The sequence below is a fragment of the Tachypleus tridentatus genome, chromosome 9 (assembly GCF_004210375.1).
Source record: "Tachypleus tridentatus isolate NWPU-2018 chromosome 9, ASM421037v1, whole genome shotgun sequence".
In the NCBI taxonomy this organism is placed as follows: domain Eukaryota; kingdom Metazoa; phylum Arthropoda; class Merostomata; order Xiphosura; family Limulidae; genus Tachypleus; species Tachypleus tridentatus.
Window position 1 is genome coordinate 109,372,057 of NC_134833.1, and position 18,631 is coordinate 109,390,687.

The window sequence follows — 18,631 nt, forward strand, 5'->3', positions numbered from 1 at the left end:
TACATTACCACGCCCACATAGTTGAAAGGGCAAGCATGTTTGTTGCGACTCTTGGATTGCGAGTCAAGTGCCTTAACCACCTGCCCATGCCGGGCTTATAAGTTTAATATCTGACATTTTTTTGAATCACTTCTTCATAAGAATTACTAAATGATTCAGACTCGTCAAAATATTTACGAAGTTTAAATATTACATTGAAACTATTAATACCCAAATAAGCCAATCTCCAGGTAAATTGATACAAATATGCAGAAATGGCCTATCTTATGGTTAATTTGTTTATGTTTTAATATAAAATTTTCTCTAGTCTTGTTTTAAGATGCACCTCATTTCGATATCTTCAGGAAGCAGACATTGGTGTTACCTGGCTTTCATGGTCCTCAGAACGCCAACGTGTGATTGATTTTACTGCGCCCATTAAAGTCGATGACATAACATTCATCACGATGTCACCAATACAATTAAACAGGTTTGGCGCCATTTTGAGGCTCTTTGAGATGGAGGTTAGTATTAATGAAAAATTTCTTACTCTTTACTTTCAACTATTTATATCTATTCCCTACTAGTTATTCAACATTATAATTTTGTAATTTTTTTTTATTTGTGAGCCACATGTCATTCATTTACCTTTTAAAGATATCCGCAGAAATCAAGAGTTTAAGTCGTTTATTTTTTATTGTTACGAGTAAGTTTAGAGTTTATACGTATTTCTCATAGAAATATATTTATATGTGGTTCAATTTCTTAAGGAAAATACAAGAACATGAGGTCTGGCACGGCGTGATTGTTTGTACACTCAATTTGCGACTTGCGAGACTCGAGTTACAATACTGTCATTATACATGCGCCCCCCAGTGGCACAGTGGTATATCTGCGGACCTACAACAGTAGAAAATGTGTATCGATACACTTGGTGGGCATAGCACAGATAGCCCAATGTGTAACTTTGTACTCAATTACAAACAAATAAACAATACCGAACATGCTTGCCCCTTCAAACATTGATACATTAAATTGTGACAGTTAATTCTACTTTCAATTGTTAAAAGAGTATCCCAACAGTTAATGGTGGCTAGTATTGAATTGCTGTCTTCACTCTGCACTGTACACTTCTACATTAGGGTCTCCAAACACGGTTAACTCTCGAGTACTTTTAACATGATTTTCAACTAACATGTGAAAATTATAAGGCCAGTCTGTCGAGAATAAGGTATTTTTTTTATTATTATTTGATGTTGTTAATTATAAAGCTACACCACGATTTATCTCTGTTATGCCCACCATGGATACTAAAGTTCAGTTTTAACGTTATAATCTCTCAACCTAACTGATGAGCTACAGGGTGGAGGAAAAATGTATTCAAGAAATAATACAATATCTGTTAGAAATTATCACAAAAAGAGCTTGTATTTCCTTCTTTTATAAAAATACAGTACGTTAGAAAATTATCTATCAAATTTTAGAAAATCATGAGAAGCAGTAAATGCTTGTTGTTTTAAACAATGTAATTCATTTCTTTACAGCATGATCCAAAAAATCCAGTTAAAGCAAAACTTAGAATATAAGGAGCTAAAACACGATTTTCTTAAGTAGACGAAACAAGTTCCAGGATCTGAATAAATTGTATTTTTCTTTTGAATTCCACATTTTCATAAATAGGTATTTTTTAATTTAAGACGTATTTATAAATCTTAGCTAATTTAAATTACTTTTATAAGAATGAAGCTACGTTTATCATTATATTAACGAAGCCAACAACTTCCTTGTATACCAGGTATGTAATGCAGTACACGTCACTAAGTCACACGTGTGTAAGTCCAATGTTATACCAGCTTCTGAATCATCGTTTAACGTTCTTTTGGTTTTTTTTTTAGGTTTGTGTAAAATTACGCACAAAGCTACTCAATGGGCTATTTGCACTGTACCTACCACGGGTATCAAAACCCTGTTTATATCGTTGTAAATCCCCAGACATGAAGCTGTGACACTGGGAGACTAAGGACGTCTCTTGTGACACTTCAGTGGACAAATGTTTCGGAAATCATTATTTTTTTCTAATACTCCAGATATTTGTTCTGTTTTAACATTAAAATACAATAGCACGGTTACGATTTACTTGATCTATTTTAAGTCATGAGAATCCTAATTTGTAAAGATTTCTGAATATTCTACAATAAGTTTAAAGACGGGGGCTATATTGCTAGTTTTTTGATACATAAGTAACAATTGGTCTAAATGTTAACTACTGCTTAATAACAAAAAATAACTATTTAAAAAAAAATAATTTTTTCTGTGAGTCTGAAAAGAATGAAAATATTATTAGAACAATTCTATGCTACTTTGAATAAATATAATTTTACTGATATTTAAATAGAGTAACAATATAGACGAAAAAGGCTTTCCTCAGAGACTATAACTGATAAATATGTTTCGATTCATCTCATTTTTTTTCTTCAGCTTTGGTTATTATATATTGCTGCTGGAATAGGCACTGGTGCCGTCACTGCATTATTATGGATAGTCTCCTGCAAACTACGTGAAAAATATTGTGATTCTCACTCTTCTTCTGCTTGGAAGCTTACTGAATGGTCATTCAGCGCAGTTCTGAAAGGTTTAGTGTGGCAAGGTAAGCAAAGTATCTCTCCTTCAACAACAGGTGGTAAGGTAAGCAAAGTTTTTGTCCTTCAACAACAGGTGGTAAGGATCGTACGTAAAAAAATTAGAATATACCCAGTTTTTATAACATTTTTAGGGATATGACATACGACAAGATATGACGGTTACAATTTACAGTCTCCCAAAATCACAAAAATTAATCGATCTATAATTCGTCAGACCATCAACAGAAACACAATAGATAATGAGAGTACTTCGTGTTCTTTGTTGACAGAAACACAATACATAATAACAGTACTTCGTGTTCTTTGTTGACAGAAACACAATACATTGTTGTTGTTGTTTTGGAATTTTGCACAAAGCTACTCGAGGGCTATCTGTGCTAGCCGTCCCTAATTTAGCAGTGTAAGACTAGAGGGAAGGCAGCTAGTCATCACCACCCACCGCCAACTCTTGGGCTACTCTTTTACCAACGAATAGTGGGATTGACCGTCACATTATACGCCCCCACGGCTGGGAGGACGAGCATGTTTAATGCGACGCGGGCACGAACCCGCGACCCTCGGATTACGAGTCGCACGCCTTACGCGCTTGGCCATGCCAGGCCAACACAATACATAATAACAGTACTTCGTGTTGTTTGTTGATAGAATCACATTACATAATAACCGTACTTCGTGTTGTTTGTTGACAGAAACACAATAGATAATAACAGTACTTCGTGTTGTTTGTTGATAGAAACACATTACATAATAACCGTACTTCGTGTTGTTTGTTGACAGAAACACAATAGATAATAACAGTACTTCGTGTTTGTTGATAGAAACACATAACATAATAACCGTACTTCGTGTTGTTTGTTGATAGAAACACAATAGATAATAACAGTACTTCGTGTTGTTTGTTGATAGAAACACATTACATAATAACCGTACTTCGTGTTGTTTGTTGACAGAAACACAATAGATAATAACAGTACTTCGTGTTTGTTGATAGAAACACATTACATAATAACCGTACTTCGTGTTGTTTGTTGACAGAAACACAATAGATAATAACAGTACTTCGTGTTTGTTGATAGAAACACATTACATAATAACTGTACTTCGTGTTGTTTGTTGACAGAAACACAATAGATAATAACCGTACTTCGTGTTGTTTGTTGACAGAAACACAATAGATAATAACAGTACTTCGTGTTTGTTGATAGAAACACATTACATAATAACCGTACTTCGTGTTGATTGTTCACAGAAACACAATAGATAATAACAGTACTTCGTGTTGTCTGTTGATAGAATCACATTACATAATAACCGTACTTCGTGTTGTTTGTTGACAGAAACACAATAGATAATAACAGTACTTCGTGTTGTTTGTTGATAGAAACACATTACATAATAACCGTACTTCGTGTTGTTTGTTGACAGAAACACAATAGATAATAACAGTACTTCGTGTTTGTTGATAGAAACACATTACATAATAACCGTACTTCGTGTTGTTTGTTGATAGAAACACAATAGATAATAACAGTACTTCGTGTTGTTTGTTGATAGAAACACATTACACAATAACCGTACTTCGTGTTGTTTGTTGACAGATACACAATAGATAATAACAGTACTTCGTGTTTGTTGATAGAAACACATTACATAATAACCGTACTTCGTGTTGTTTGTTGATAGAAACACATTACATAATAACCGTACTTCGTGTTGTTTGTTGACAGAAACACAATAGATAATAACCGTACTTCGTGTTGTTTGTTGACAGAAACACAATAGATAATAACAGTACTTCGTGTTTGTTGATAGAAACACATTACATAATAACCGTACTTCGTGTTGTTTGTTGATAGAAACACATTACATAATAACAGTACTTCGTGTTGTTTGTTGACAGAAACACATTACATAATAACAGTACTTCGTGTTGTTTGTTGACAGAAACACAATACATAATAACAGTACTTCTTGTTGTCTAATCGATGCATCCGCTACATACATGTAAGCCTTTTTCATCTTCGTGCATCTTTGCATTTGTTTATCAGACCAAAGTCCAGTGGATCTTCAGTTCCAAGTCCCACTTATCGTGACTGGAACTTTTCTACTCTTCGGCATGTCACCATCAACTGCTTTTGTTTTTTAGATTACCTGCATGTGCAAAGTTTCGAGATGTTCATCTTACAGCAGCATATGCAGACACTATGGATGTGAAAACGATGAAACTTCTTGGCAACCCTTGTTTTAGCAAATCCATCTGTCAAGCCCAAAGATGACGTAGTGACGATGACAGTAGTGATAGCAGTAGCCTTCCACTAGATCATAAGCTCAAGAACAAAATCTCCAATCTCAAACAGACGACGAAGAATTAAAAAAAAAAGAAAGATAATCAGTTCATGTAGATGACTGTTACTGGTAAGGTGGTTTGTTCAATCCGAAACCATCTTCATAACTTCCGATTGAAATATGTTATTTGGATATAGCAGATCTTAAGCTTTTCTACAGTTCATGCAACACTTGCAAGAAACTGTTATCGGAATTTTCCGGTTTTTTTTGCGTGCCACCCACAGGTACTACTGTGGCCGAAGGAGAAGCTTTATTAAAACAAACCTTATAGTTGTTTTTATTTTAATTTGCTTTTTTGTATGACAATACTGAAAGTTCTATTAAATCTAATCGATTAAATCTTTAAACCCGTAAGATATATTTCTCGCTTATGTGAGACCCTATTATGGGATATTAATATTCAACTCGCAGATACATGAAATTATTTCACTTGTTTGTTTGTGTCTTTGTTGAATTTCTAGCAAAGTTACTTTGAGAATATCTGCGCTAGTCGTCCGTAATTATAAATTGATATATTAGTCGTAAGGGGGTTATATTTGTCATCACTCACCGCCATCTCTTGGATTATTCTTTACCAACGAATCATGTGATTGGCCGTTACATTATAACGCCCTCACGGCTGAAAGAGCTAACATGTTCGATGAAGGGCTTATTTTCTTCAAACTTGCTTAACGTATTATGCTTTTCTAAGAGACTTTTGTAAACAAACCTCGACTTTTTGTTCCACCATTCATATGCTTAGCCCCTTACGACACTGATATATATTTTAGTGTTATAGGTTAACAATGCTTGTCGTATCTGTCATTCTACATAACTTCAAAACAAAATATTTTGCATTTGTCCAACACTATAAGGCTAAATAGGTGCAGGGTTTTCATATCTAGCTAAAGAACAAAATGTAAAGTACATAATCAACTCATGACTCTACAAAACTTCGTCAGTGTTTGGTCTATATGGAAAGGGTGATAGTTCGTAGAATATAGTACTTACTTTTTGTATGACAGACATATATAAAAATATTATTTTGGCTTTAACACCAGCTGATTCTCTTAATAAAGTCTGGAACGTAAACGTTTCACTAAATCTAACCAATTATTTATTGAGCAGTCATAAGCTCGTCAGGGGCCGGCATAGCCAAGCGTGTTGAAGTGTTCAACTCGTAATCCGAGGGTCACGGGTACGAATCTCGGTGGCACCAAACATGCTTGCCCTTTCAGCCGTGGGGGCGTTATTAAGTCACGGTCAATCCCACTATTCGTTGGTAGAAGAGTAGTCCAAGAGTTGGCGGTGGGTGGTGATGACTAGCTGCCTTCCCTCTAGTCTTACAGTGCTAAATTAGGGATGGCTAGTGCAACTAGCCCTCGAGTAGCTTTGTGCGAAATTCAAAAAACAAACAAACAAACAAAACATAAGCTCGTCTAGACACTTCAAATCTTTCACAATGTTTTAATTTGAAAAATGAAAACAAAATTCCCCAAGGATCATATCACCAAACAATCGTGTTTCAACGTTATTGAATACAAATTTACACAGACTCTTATCGTTTGGTTTCCCGAATTGTGCTTTGTTTGTTTGTAGTTAACGAAACCAGGGCTTTAGCATTATAAGCCTTCATACTTGTTGTGGTTCCACTGGACGGCACGAATTACACATTAGCTTGTAACTTCGTTGATCCATAGTGAATAAACAAATATTTGAATATCCAACTCGTCTTCAGATTTCACAAATAATGCTATACAACTGGTCGTGACTGACGCGTTACCTTTTTATGTTTGAGAAACACAATAGTGTTATCTGGTGAAACGGTAAACTCAGTGATGCGCTACAAAAGCAAGATCAATGAACAAGTTAGTAATAAAAAACTTTAGTCAGCAGCACTTTCGATTTCATTGGTTAAAGTGATCTTTATTATTCCATGATAAAAACTGTAAAAGCTCATTAATAAAGCATTTTCAGAAAAAGTCACCAGTTTCTCAACACACCAGGAAAAACCATTCAGTTTAATAAAGTATAATTGTCGCAGTAATAGAACAAACACGTGAGTTGAATTAGAAATGCATTGACTATTGAGCTAGATAAAGTTCAACCTATACAGTGTTGTTAATATGGCAATGAATAGTGCAGTTAAATAGAAAGAAGAAGTTTGTTGCTTGTCAATTAATGGCCTTATTCAACTACACGTTGTACGTAGGTAAATACAAAGCTACACAATGGACTATCTATGCGGTGTCTACCACGGGTTTCGAAACCCGGTGTCTAGCGTTATAAGTCCGTAGACTTATCACTCTAACACTGCTGTCCTTCAGCATAACCAAACATGCATACCCATATGTATTGGATGATGTGTGCTGATTATGCATTCTGTAGTTTTAACTCTGATCTAAAACAACTGTTTTTGTTTAAACTCTACCAGCAACATTCAACTCAACATTAACTTTCTCAATGAATGATTTTGAATGTTCACGTAATAAGGAAAATAACTCGATCCAACACTCTCAGAACAATATGTGACTGAATATCCACACATTATCTGTGACAATGACAAAAACATGGAACCACAAAAAGTAGAATTCGAATCACAGTTATCATATGTACCCAACCCCAACCATTTTAAACATTAGATTAAGGATAACATATGTAATTTTCATTCATAACAATTATTATCCCAAAGTAAACAAAAGTGAAAAAAGCACAGAAATCACGAGAAATTTACTTCAGCAAGTAAACACGAGACATCAAACACACTTTATTAAAACTACTGTTCATTTTATTGAATATTTTAGCGACAAGCTTGTTAAAATATGGAAATACATCATCAAAAAGTGCAACATCTTAATAATTGAAATACCAGAAGTAAAGAAAACCGTTGAAAAATAGTACACCACACGAAAGGAAACCAAAGGATTAATATATTAAATCAATTACGATACATGCAAACGATTTATTTACATGAAACTAGAAGACAACTGACAACAAAAATAAAAAACATTGAAAAGATCGTCCTGTATTTTGAAGACGTAACACAAAATAAACGCTTCATATCCGATACAACATCAAGTTTTTCAAAGTGAAAATGATATAAAATAAAAAACAAATCACAAAACTATTCTCATAAAAAAGTAAAACCTTCTTCGAACAAATATCAGAAGATCCTTTTATCTCTATTAGTTACAATTCATGTAATTTCACATAAATGTCTCCATATTTTAGGCAAATCGTATAAAACACCATGGAATGATCGAACAGATCTAATATGGTTATATATAGCTTCAGAAATAATATTATACACCCTTTTATTTTCATTAAGTACCTCAGCGGCTTACTTTTTATATAAAAACTTAGAAATAACACGACCAACTAGAAATATCTGTGTTTCATCAACATAACCATTATTGTTGAAAATTATCATAAAATTACCTTTAGTGCATAACAACAAAACTAATTGTTAAAGGAACTTGGCTGCTTCAAGACAAAAAGTTCTTATTTTAGAAAGATTACGCTGATTTTTTTTGGCACAAAGCTATACAAAGGACTTTTTTTACCGCAACGAGTCATGAATTAATGGATTTAAGTCCAAGTGCGTTAACCACTAGTGCATACCTAACCCTTAAATATTTCTGAAATCATTTTAAATAAAAACTATCCAGAACAAGTCTGGAAGTTTCAGCAGTAACATTATCAAAATTGTGTGTTTAATCCAAATTTAATACATTTTTCAAAATAAGGGGAAAATATTTTAAATTTTAAAACACTTCAAGGAAATTTCAAGAAATAAGTTTACGAGCTCTTACTTGTTTTAACCCTAATAATTATTAATTTTGAGAATTGTGTATAATACTAGAAATTATTCAAACAAGTTTTACAGTGAAGGCGTTTAATTTAATTTTTAACTGGTCTAAACGAATTTCAGATGGAATCTTATTTTTATAAATTCGTCATAACGATTAAACGTATATGAAAACATAAAAACTTCTTTACTTTTCAAGCTTTTTAGTGCTTCATAAATATCGTGTTTTGCTTTTACTGTGGTTATAATTTAGTTTTGTTTTTAATTTCCTAAAATCTAAATTTTTGAAGTTATAATATCGGGAACGCATTTAAAAAGTGTTATTTCACAACTTAAGCACTTTAAATTAGACCAAATATTGCAATTATTACATCGTGTTAAGGAAAACCATACGATGTTTGACGAAACGTTGGTCAGAACTTAGGAATTTTTCTATTTTCCTTGTTTCATAACAGGGAAGTAAGTTTAAGTTGCAAATGAAACTACCAACACTTATATAACATTATGTGTCATGTGTCTTCCAATTGAACAATATACGGCTGTGCTATTGAATATGTATTTTTAAACAACGCAGAGTGACGATGATAAATAATTGCTTCATACACCAAGTTAAACCAACTATATTTTCGTTTATTACCAAAACTATAAATGAGGGCTTTCTATGATCGTTTTCATATCATAAACAAGTCTTCTGCTGTTTAAAATTTTCTCATTTTCTCTGGGTTTTATCAATAGTTTATATTCCACTCAGTAAGCTAGGTCTGTTGATCTTGTACATTATGAGACTAGTAATCAAAAGGTTAATTCTGAATTTCCGCATATCTGATTTGATAAATGAATTTGTAATTATGCTTACTTATGTTTCTTAATTTTCCGTATCTGTATAACTAACTGCATTGGATAATTGATTGTGTAATTATTCATTTAAATTTGTTCATTTAATTTGTTGAGTGTATAATTACGCTCACCTAAATTAAATAATTAACTATGGAAAACAGACGTTGAGCACATCAGATTAAAACAGTTTCGATTTTGGAGCCACACCATGTCGTTATACTTTATATCACAACGTCCGGTCATATTATATCCGATGGCCTTACATTTTGACAATATCGCTGCAGCGTAATAGTTTTTATTGCCAAATTTCGTCGTAAGTCTCTCTTCTTCAAAATACATTCTTAATACCTGTATGGTTTTATTAGTTTCTGTAAAATCAATCTAATGTATGAGAACAACAGTTTTCTAGCTTCCGACTCAACAATCCAATCACAAAAAAAGTCAATTTCACACTTACTAGTGGCTGAAATAGCATGAATACCCGTTTCTCCAGCTACTTGAGATATGTGACGGATGAACGGATACTTCGTGAAATCAACTCGTATTCACGAATTATTTTTACAGACAGAAATACATTTTAATTATGTTTCCTAGGACATGTGGACTGAATGACTTCTGCCACTGATATTTATATTCATAGATTCTCACTTTCATTATTACGTCTTGGTTACGACTTCTTGCAGTCCTTGTTTACCCTGGTACCCCAGATTGTTCCATAAGCATTTGTTCTTCAGTAACATTAAGCACAAGCAGTATGTGGTCTTAAAAATTCTAAATCCACAATCTTAACACATCTTTAAGATCTATTACATAAATTTTTCAAAAGTGTTCAATTGTCACTGGAGACATACTACTTGTAAAACAACAAGTAATGTTCTGATACGTTATGTTCTACCACAACCTCACATCATTTGTGGTTGTAACGCGATTTGCTGAATTGTTTTGTTTTGTTTGTTGTTGTTTTTTTATTTCGAGCAAAGCTACTCAGGGGCTATCTGCGCTAGCCGTCCCTAATTTAGCAGTGTAAGACTAGAGGGAAAGCAGCTAGTCATAACCACCCACCGCCAATTCTTGGGCTACTCTTTTACCAACGAATATTGGGATTGACCGTCACATTATAACGCCCCACGGCTAAAAGGAAGGGAGAGCATATTTGGTGCGACACGGATTCGAACCCGTGACCCTCAGATTACGAGTCGAACGCCTTAACCCGCCTGGCCATGCCGGCCTAATGCTGATTTGTACGCTCAGAGATATTTTTTATACAAAAAATTCTATATTATAAGTATTATATATATATATATTTATTTAGAACGTATGTATATATATGTACACATAAGCATTTGTGTGTGTGTGTGTGTGCGCGTGCACACTTTGTTAATAAAACCTGTAACTGTACATAAATATGTTGTTTGGATGTTTAATTATTCTTGTTACTTAGGAGTATGATTTTGCGTTAAGTTTTTAATTAGATGTGTAATTATATTTACATTGGAAATTTTGATATATTTTTAGGTGCTGAGAAAACACCAAGTTGTACAGCACCAAGACTTATTCTTGGGAGCTGGGGCTTCGTTACACTACTAGTTCTAAGTGTTTTCAGTGGCAACATCCGGGCATTCCTTAACGTGGAAGAAGCAGACGAACCAATCGATACTATAGAAGAAGCTATGCAAAAAAACGTTCGAATTTTCTTCAACCCTACTGCGTCAATATCAAACTTCCTTCAGGTATCTAATACTGATTAGGCATTGGGTAACAGAACAATGAAGTACAATGGATAACACAAGAGGTTCGAAGAAAAGATAATTTCCTTTGCCATGGGAATTACAGTAAAACATTATATACTTTACAAAATTTCAGTACATGTTACTATAATATCTATTAACAATCGAATCTTAAGAGCATAATAAATTACTATCAAGAAATAAGAGATTTTAATTTTACTGGTCATCGGTACTTCATTAGTTTAAGATTATCTAATACAAATCACCAAACATGAAAGTATAAATTTCGAAACAATGCTGTGATCCTTGTCATGTCTCATTACCTCATCTGTGTCTTGCACGAAAACGCTTCATCTTCTAACTGATGTTAGCTTCTAACAGAAGCTCTAATTAAAATAGACAATGATTTGTAAAATATGACTGTCTTTTGATTTATTATTCATTTAAACGGTAATAATTCTGAAACATTATTTTCGGCATAATAATTATGAAATACTGACAATATCTTCAAAAGTTTCTTTCTCTAACATTTTATTTAATATAATTAAAGATTTTCATTTATTTTATCGTATATTTAACGCTTTAAAATTCAAGTTATATAACATTAAACACATTTTATAGTATTCATCGAATAGCTTGTACCAAGAAGTCTGGCATAGAAATTACCCACATAATATGGAGATAAATGTCTGGATTAAAGAGGAAGTTCTGAAACACGTTCAAAGTGGCGGTATCTACCTAAATGAGCGAAGTTGGCTAAAACGATTACAACAACCTCAGGACTGTAGTGTTAACTGTCCATTTCATGTGTCCTCAGAACATATGAGACCAGAATATCTCTGCCTCGGTCTACAGAAACCAAGCTATCTAGAAAGTCTAATAAGTGAAGGGTAAGATGTTTAATAAGTTGTTTTTACTTTTCTAAACATTGAGAGTGATAAGGGTTTCGACGAAAAGGTAGTGAATAAATATATTATTAATAACATACAAATATAATAAGGACATATCGGTTATAGCTGGATTTTATCAGATATGTAATCCTTAAAAGTGTTAAATCGTAATGTCGAAAAATAAAATTCCATCAGTCATCGAAAGTTATGTATATTACATATAAACCAGCTGGAATCAGCTTCGTGTCATTTATTTACATCTGGTGCTAAAGACAGTTTTAGAGTAATTTATCAGTCTGAGAGTACTTCATACAGACGGAACGCATTACTGTGAACGCAATAACCCTGTTAAAGATAAGAAACTAGGAAAGATTTCTAGAACTAATTAAAATCACTAAAATAGTGCACGAACTTTCCTAATTAAAGAAAAAACATTACTTCATCTGAAATGGCAAAGGAAAGCAACAGTGTCGATATAAATACAGCTAACCTGTAAGCTATTATGGCTATACTAATAATTGTTTTTTTATGGGAGGAGCAGGCCAGATGGACTATGTCAGTGGTAGACTGGTGACCAGTGCAGCTATTCAGCGCAAACGAGTCATAATGTGCAACAAGAAAATTCTTTACATTCATTTGACATAAAATGCAATATACTGCTTCATTAAAAATTGGATATGAGACCATCAAAATAAACTGCACTATTCGGGAAACACTTGACAATCTTTACTAAGGAAGATTACTCCACTGCAACTTATGAAGCACAAAGGGTTTGAAGTGATCAATTGTTTTGAGTGCTTAAAATATTTTTGTCCTGAGGAGACGGAAATAGAATCTTAGAAAGCAAATCATGAACACAATGCTGTTAGAAATTTTTGGAGATACCTTTTACTACTTGAAAAGAAATATACTTAGTATATCATGCACTAGAGTTGAATTGATATTTAACTTCCACTGATCAGGTCTTGAAAGAAAATTTCAAATTAAATAATTTATTTTGTAATTTGTGTCACAAAGACCAAGTGCCACTCTAAAACGTGTGCTACAATAACTCTTGGGAGCTGAGCTTTGCGATAACTAATAACAATAAATATATTTGGACCCTCTACAAAAATGTTCAAAGGCAGTAAGTACACATTTGTGCAATGGATAACACTTTCATGATGGGAACCTACAGTCTAAGTGATGTCATTATCTAGCCAGAAGACCTGCACTCTAGCTATGTCGCCATCTCATTAGGAGACCTGCACTCTAGTTGATGTTGCCATCTCACCAGGAGACCTGCACTCTAACTGATGTTGCTATCTCACCAGGAGACCTACACTCTAACTGATGTCACTATCTAACTAAGATACCTGTACAATACGTTGGAACAGTACTTCAGTTACAGCATTAACTTGGGAAGTGAACTGTTTATAGGGTTGTGTAAACACTTCTTAATACAAAAAAACAGAATATCTACCATTTCCCGCAATCAGAGTAGAAAATGCCAAAAATAACACCACAGTTATAACAGTAAAGTGGAAAATTTGGTATAATCAACATAATAATTGCAAATAAAACTACAGAACAAAAATTTTCTTTGCTTAGTAAAGCTACGATACAAGTGGAAAGAGAAAAAGATAATCGTCCATAAAATTCCATGAAAAGTATGTGAAAGATAGGCTTATGGGTATATCCTCTGGCTTTAAAAGCTATTTCTATATATATTCGAGATGTCGGCTAGATAAAGCTGCTCTGCATCAACAAAAAAAAGTGTCATAACATTGAAAATAAAGGCTTATAGGCTGAATGCAGAAGGGTAATATGGCAGAAGTTCCTTTAAGCTTGCATGACTCTTACACAGTCTATAATTCAAAAGCGAGAACTGAAATGTTCAACATCAAAACACTCCTACCTCTAACAAAGAAAATTTTCATTTCCGTAACATATAAGCTAAAAAGTAACTATGAATCCCAATCTATCATTCCATTAACCATTTGTCACTAAGTTATACTGGTTATGGAATTACATCCCTCAGCACTAACCATGTATAAGGACAAATTTTATATAGATATAGGTTCACTGTGGTGAGTAAAAGATAATTAAAGACATCATGCACGCTTATACAATAGCCATGTACTTAAAGTAGTTAATATAAAATGATAATAGCAGTACATGTCAACAGTGTTTAGGAATATATCAATTACCATGAAGAAGTAACTGAAGAAAGAAAAATTCGAAGACAGACTGTAAATAGAATCAGAGCACATATTATCCTTAAGCATATATAACTTGGGAATAGACAATATCATCCATTTATTTATATATTTGTCATTAGGATGAACAAGAAGCTTTATTTAATCACACTTGGTAATGTTGCACGATATTTCAGACAGCATTGAACTCTTCATGTTCCTTTATAATAATACAATTTTACAAAGGTAGTACTATTTCCTTTTTATTAAAGGTCAGAGGAAAACAACCTATAAACTCCAGATAATTGTAAAGCATCTTTTTATTTGAACCAGTTTTGCCTTGAAAGCTTCATCAGGGTTAGTTCCTACAACTGATTGATATTAGAATAGTCATTAAATTATGAAACTGCTTGTAATGTTCTAATTCTTGAGTTTTCCGTCAAACGTTTGGAACTGATTTACTGTTATATATTTCCTTTAAAATCGATGTTTGTTTTAGTTAAATACATAATTTAAAATGCATGTAACTTATAACGTTAAATGTGTATTGCGAAATTCCCGCCTATTCCATAAATTTGAAGAAGATTCTCAAGTGTAAGAATCGACAATGTATGTTTTACAGAAGCACTGGCGTATTGTTGGGCCAAATGAAATTTCTAGAAACTTAACAATTGTAAATTGATGCGACGAGGGACAGTAATACATTGTTGGTTTGCTACAGTTGGTATTTTGTAAATCTCGAAAGCCATAAGTGTGATTAACGCGTATTAATGGGAAAACTATAGATATTTGACCAGGAACGTTTGCAGTGGCGGCGCTGAGGGGGCTTAGCCCATTTTGTGGGGCTTAAGCCACCCCAAGCCCAATGAAAACTGCATTGTAAACGCAGTTCAAAATAGCACACCCTTCTGAAATGTACCTTTGTATTTACATTATTATAATTTACCATCTATACTTCATATTGATGGCATTTTGGGAAGCCCCTCCACAGTTTACCTCAGTCCCCCCAACGAAAATATCCTGGCGCCGCCACTGAACGTTTGGAGATTGTGAGCATTATAAAATATTCAATTTCAGTAAATTCGCATTAGAAATCAATATTTTTACGAAAACATTACATAACTTCAGCAGTGAAAGGTCAGCTTGTAAACCGCCTGAGAACCGATAAGCTATCAAGAAAGTTCCAGACCGGAAAGAAGACTTAACATTATTTGTAAACTCTTTCTATGTAAATCATTATTTGTATTAAGTATTTATAATAAAAGTTAATATGAACTGTATTATTTTTTGTATATTAGAATACATTCATATTAAGAAAGAAAACTGTGTGTCCGACTTGTTGGCAAACATCATAAATTTGATACATCTCTTCATTTAAATAACTTTTAAATTAAAATTAAACTCAGTTTTTGGTTTTTTTTCAACCGTAATATCTAACATAATAAATCGGAGACTCGTCAGAGATAAATTATAAAGTATGTTAATATCTTATATATATTCTATTTAACATATAAACTACTTTTAACGTTATATCTTACACCTTCACTTGTTTCTTATATTTTAAGATCATTCACAATTTCACATATAACTACATATTCTGAGCTTGATTTATTTCCTGCTTTTAAGTTTGAATACAACAGTTAGGCTAAGTAAAGCAACATAATCTGACAGAGTTAACCTAAGTGAAGCATTTAGAAGTGATTTTATTGATAGTCATCTGACTAAAATATTCTTTCTCTGATTTTAGAATAAGGCGCCTGACGGAAGCAGGTATAATAGACTATCTAGATAAGAAGGACTTTATGTTGAAACTCTGTCACCAACATATTTGTGAACCTGTACCCGCAGTTTCACAGAAGGATGAAATCGCGCCTATGACTCTAAATGACGTCGGCGTAGCTTTTATCATTCTTATTGCTGGTCACGTGATCTCGTTGATATCTTTCTGCGTGGAGTATTTGACTACTTTTAGCAGTGTGAAAATAAACATCAAATCATATTAGGTGTCTTTGTAATATTAGGTGTGTTTGTTTGGTTTATTAATAAAAAAACATAGATCTCTTATGTTATAAAGTTAGGTAAAAAAACATCGTTTTGGTCGTAGCCTCAATAACAACACGTTAAGTTGAATGGCAGTTAGCTAATAAAATAAATCTCTGTTTGTGTTTTTTGGGGTTTTTTCATATAATAAAGGCATCTGTAAATATATTATTAATAACGAAACGTTAGTAAATGTATATATTTATTTTTATTTTACATGGATGATCAGAAATGTTTATGTTGTCATCTCTTACCTTCAAACAATAGCAAATTTAAAATGTTTTACATTATCAAGACACCACAATAAAAGTGCCAATTTATTTTCTAAATCTAAATAGCATTCTGAAAGGATTTATCAAAATATTAAAAGTACCCCTTTCGGTTAGCGATACGCTTATAGACTTATAATGCAAAAACCTGGAATTCGATTCACTTCAATTTGATGCCACAAGTTAATCATGGAACGAACACACAGCTAATGAATAGAATCATGTGATGTTCGCAGATTTTATCGATTAGAATACCACAAAATTCACTGTTTTTAAATTTTTTATTTAAAACACCGGGTTATTTTTGTGTAACGTTTTTCATGACTTTCCTACGATAGTTTAAAACAAAAGAACACAATATATATGAAACGTATTATTTGCACAATATTTTTCAAACTTTTTACGTTTACTTTTTTATCGTCCATATTCTATCGCTCGTCATATTTAGTGTAGCTCAGTTAACATTTGAAGCAGATGTGTATTTGTTACCTAGGACTTATTAAGTGTAACACTTACTGAGTGTAACAAAGTGTAAATTTGCCACGTACGTCATGTGATATAAAACATAACGCAGGTTGCATATACTTTAATGATATTTACTCTTGTGTGTTTGGAAACCTATTTAATATATATATATATCTTATGACAATTGATATTAGTTATTAAAAAATTGTATACTTACGACAAGCAAAGTACTCTAATGTCGTTTGTTATCTGTTGTCAACTATTTACATAGTTATTCATAGTTATTCAAATTGTTTTGTTTCATTAAAAAAGTGTTTGTAATTCTTTCACGTGCGTAAAAAAAAGCTATCAGTGTTATGACTAATATTTCTGAAAATACAATATTTTGCTAAGGAATTAAATAAATAGTTTTCAGAAATTTAAATTACCTAACCTTGGTAATAATTTGAATTACTCTCTTGTTCAGTTTTGTCAATAACGAAAATTCTAACTAAAGGACCATGTCTATGAGCAATCTTTCTATGATTTGTAAAACTACATTCTAACAAAAAGCACTTGGTTACAGTTGTTCGAGAGTATATTGTTTATTATTTGTATTCTACACAACACTATAGCTGACGAAATAAAAAGAAACTGTGCACAAGTTTATGGAATAATGATGATGGCGAACTTCACTTCTACTGCTCCCCTCAAATCGGTGCTGTTTAATTTGTGTTTATTTAGTCTATTCATCCCATGTACTTCCCTTAAATTTATCACTTCCGTCCCAGTAGTTATTTTTAAGCAAGTAAAATCTACCTGCTCGTAGATAACAAGTGAAGTCCTTCAAAATCCATGTGGCTATATTACTGATAGTTAGTTGTGTATAAAAGGATACCAGTCCCAAAAACAGGATCCACAAATCTATACAAAACTTCAGGAAAGCGTTTGTCAACAACTATTGACAATCAGTAAATTAACTACGTGGACCAGAACTAAAAGATAATTGGTAGATTGATAAAGTCTATCTTGTGAAACAAACTATAAAGGTTTAAAGAATTTTTTTCTACATATTTGCTATTTCTCTTCATAAAATATCTCACAGAAAACAATGAATCCAACATTTCTACCTGCTATAAACACAAACAATAGACGTAGTTTTAAGATTTTGGTAGCATACTGGTGATGTTTGTTTATTTGTTTGTTGTTCTTTTTTTTAATTTAGCACAAAGCTACTCAAGGGTTATGTACGCTAGCCGTCCCTAATTTTGCAGTGTAAGACTAGATGGAAGGCAGCTAGTCATCACCACACACCGCCAACTCTTGGGATACTCTTTTATCAACGAATAGTGGGATTGATCGTCACGTTATAACGCCCCCACGGCTGAAAGGGTGAGTTTGTTTGGTGTGACGGGGATTTGAACCCGAAACCCTCAGATTGCGAGTCGAACTCCTTAACTACCTGGCTTTGTTGGCCTGAAAGTAGAAAAGAA

General features: G+C 33.0%; 1 protein-coding gene across 1 annotated transcript; it reads left to right on the plus strand.

Moving 5' to 3' along the window:
* The first annotated feature begins 497 nt into the window (after positions 1 to 497).
* On the plus strand, positions 498 to 16,388 carry LOC143227449 (glutamate receptor-like). Its single transcript, XM_076458896.1, has 5 exons — positions 498 to 503; positions 2,458 to 2,626; positions 11,107 to 11,321; positions 11,940 to 12,208; positions 16,133 to 16,388. Exons 1-5 carry the CDS (start codon positions 498 to 500, stop codon positions 16,386 to 16,388), a joined length of 915 nt encoding a protein of 304 aa, XP_076315011.1.
* Positions 16,389 to 18,631: the final 2,243 nt, after the last annotated feature.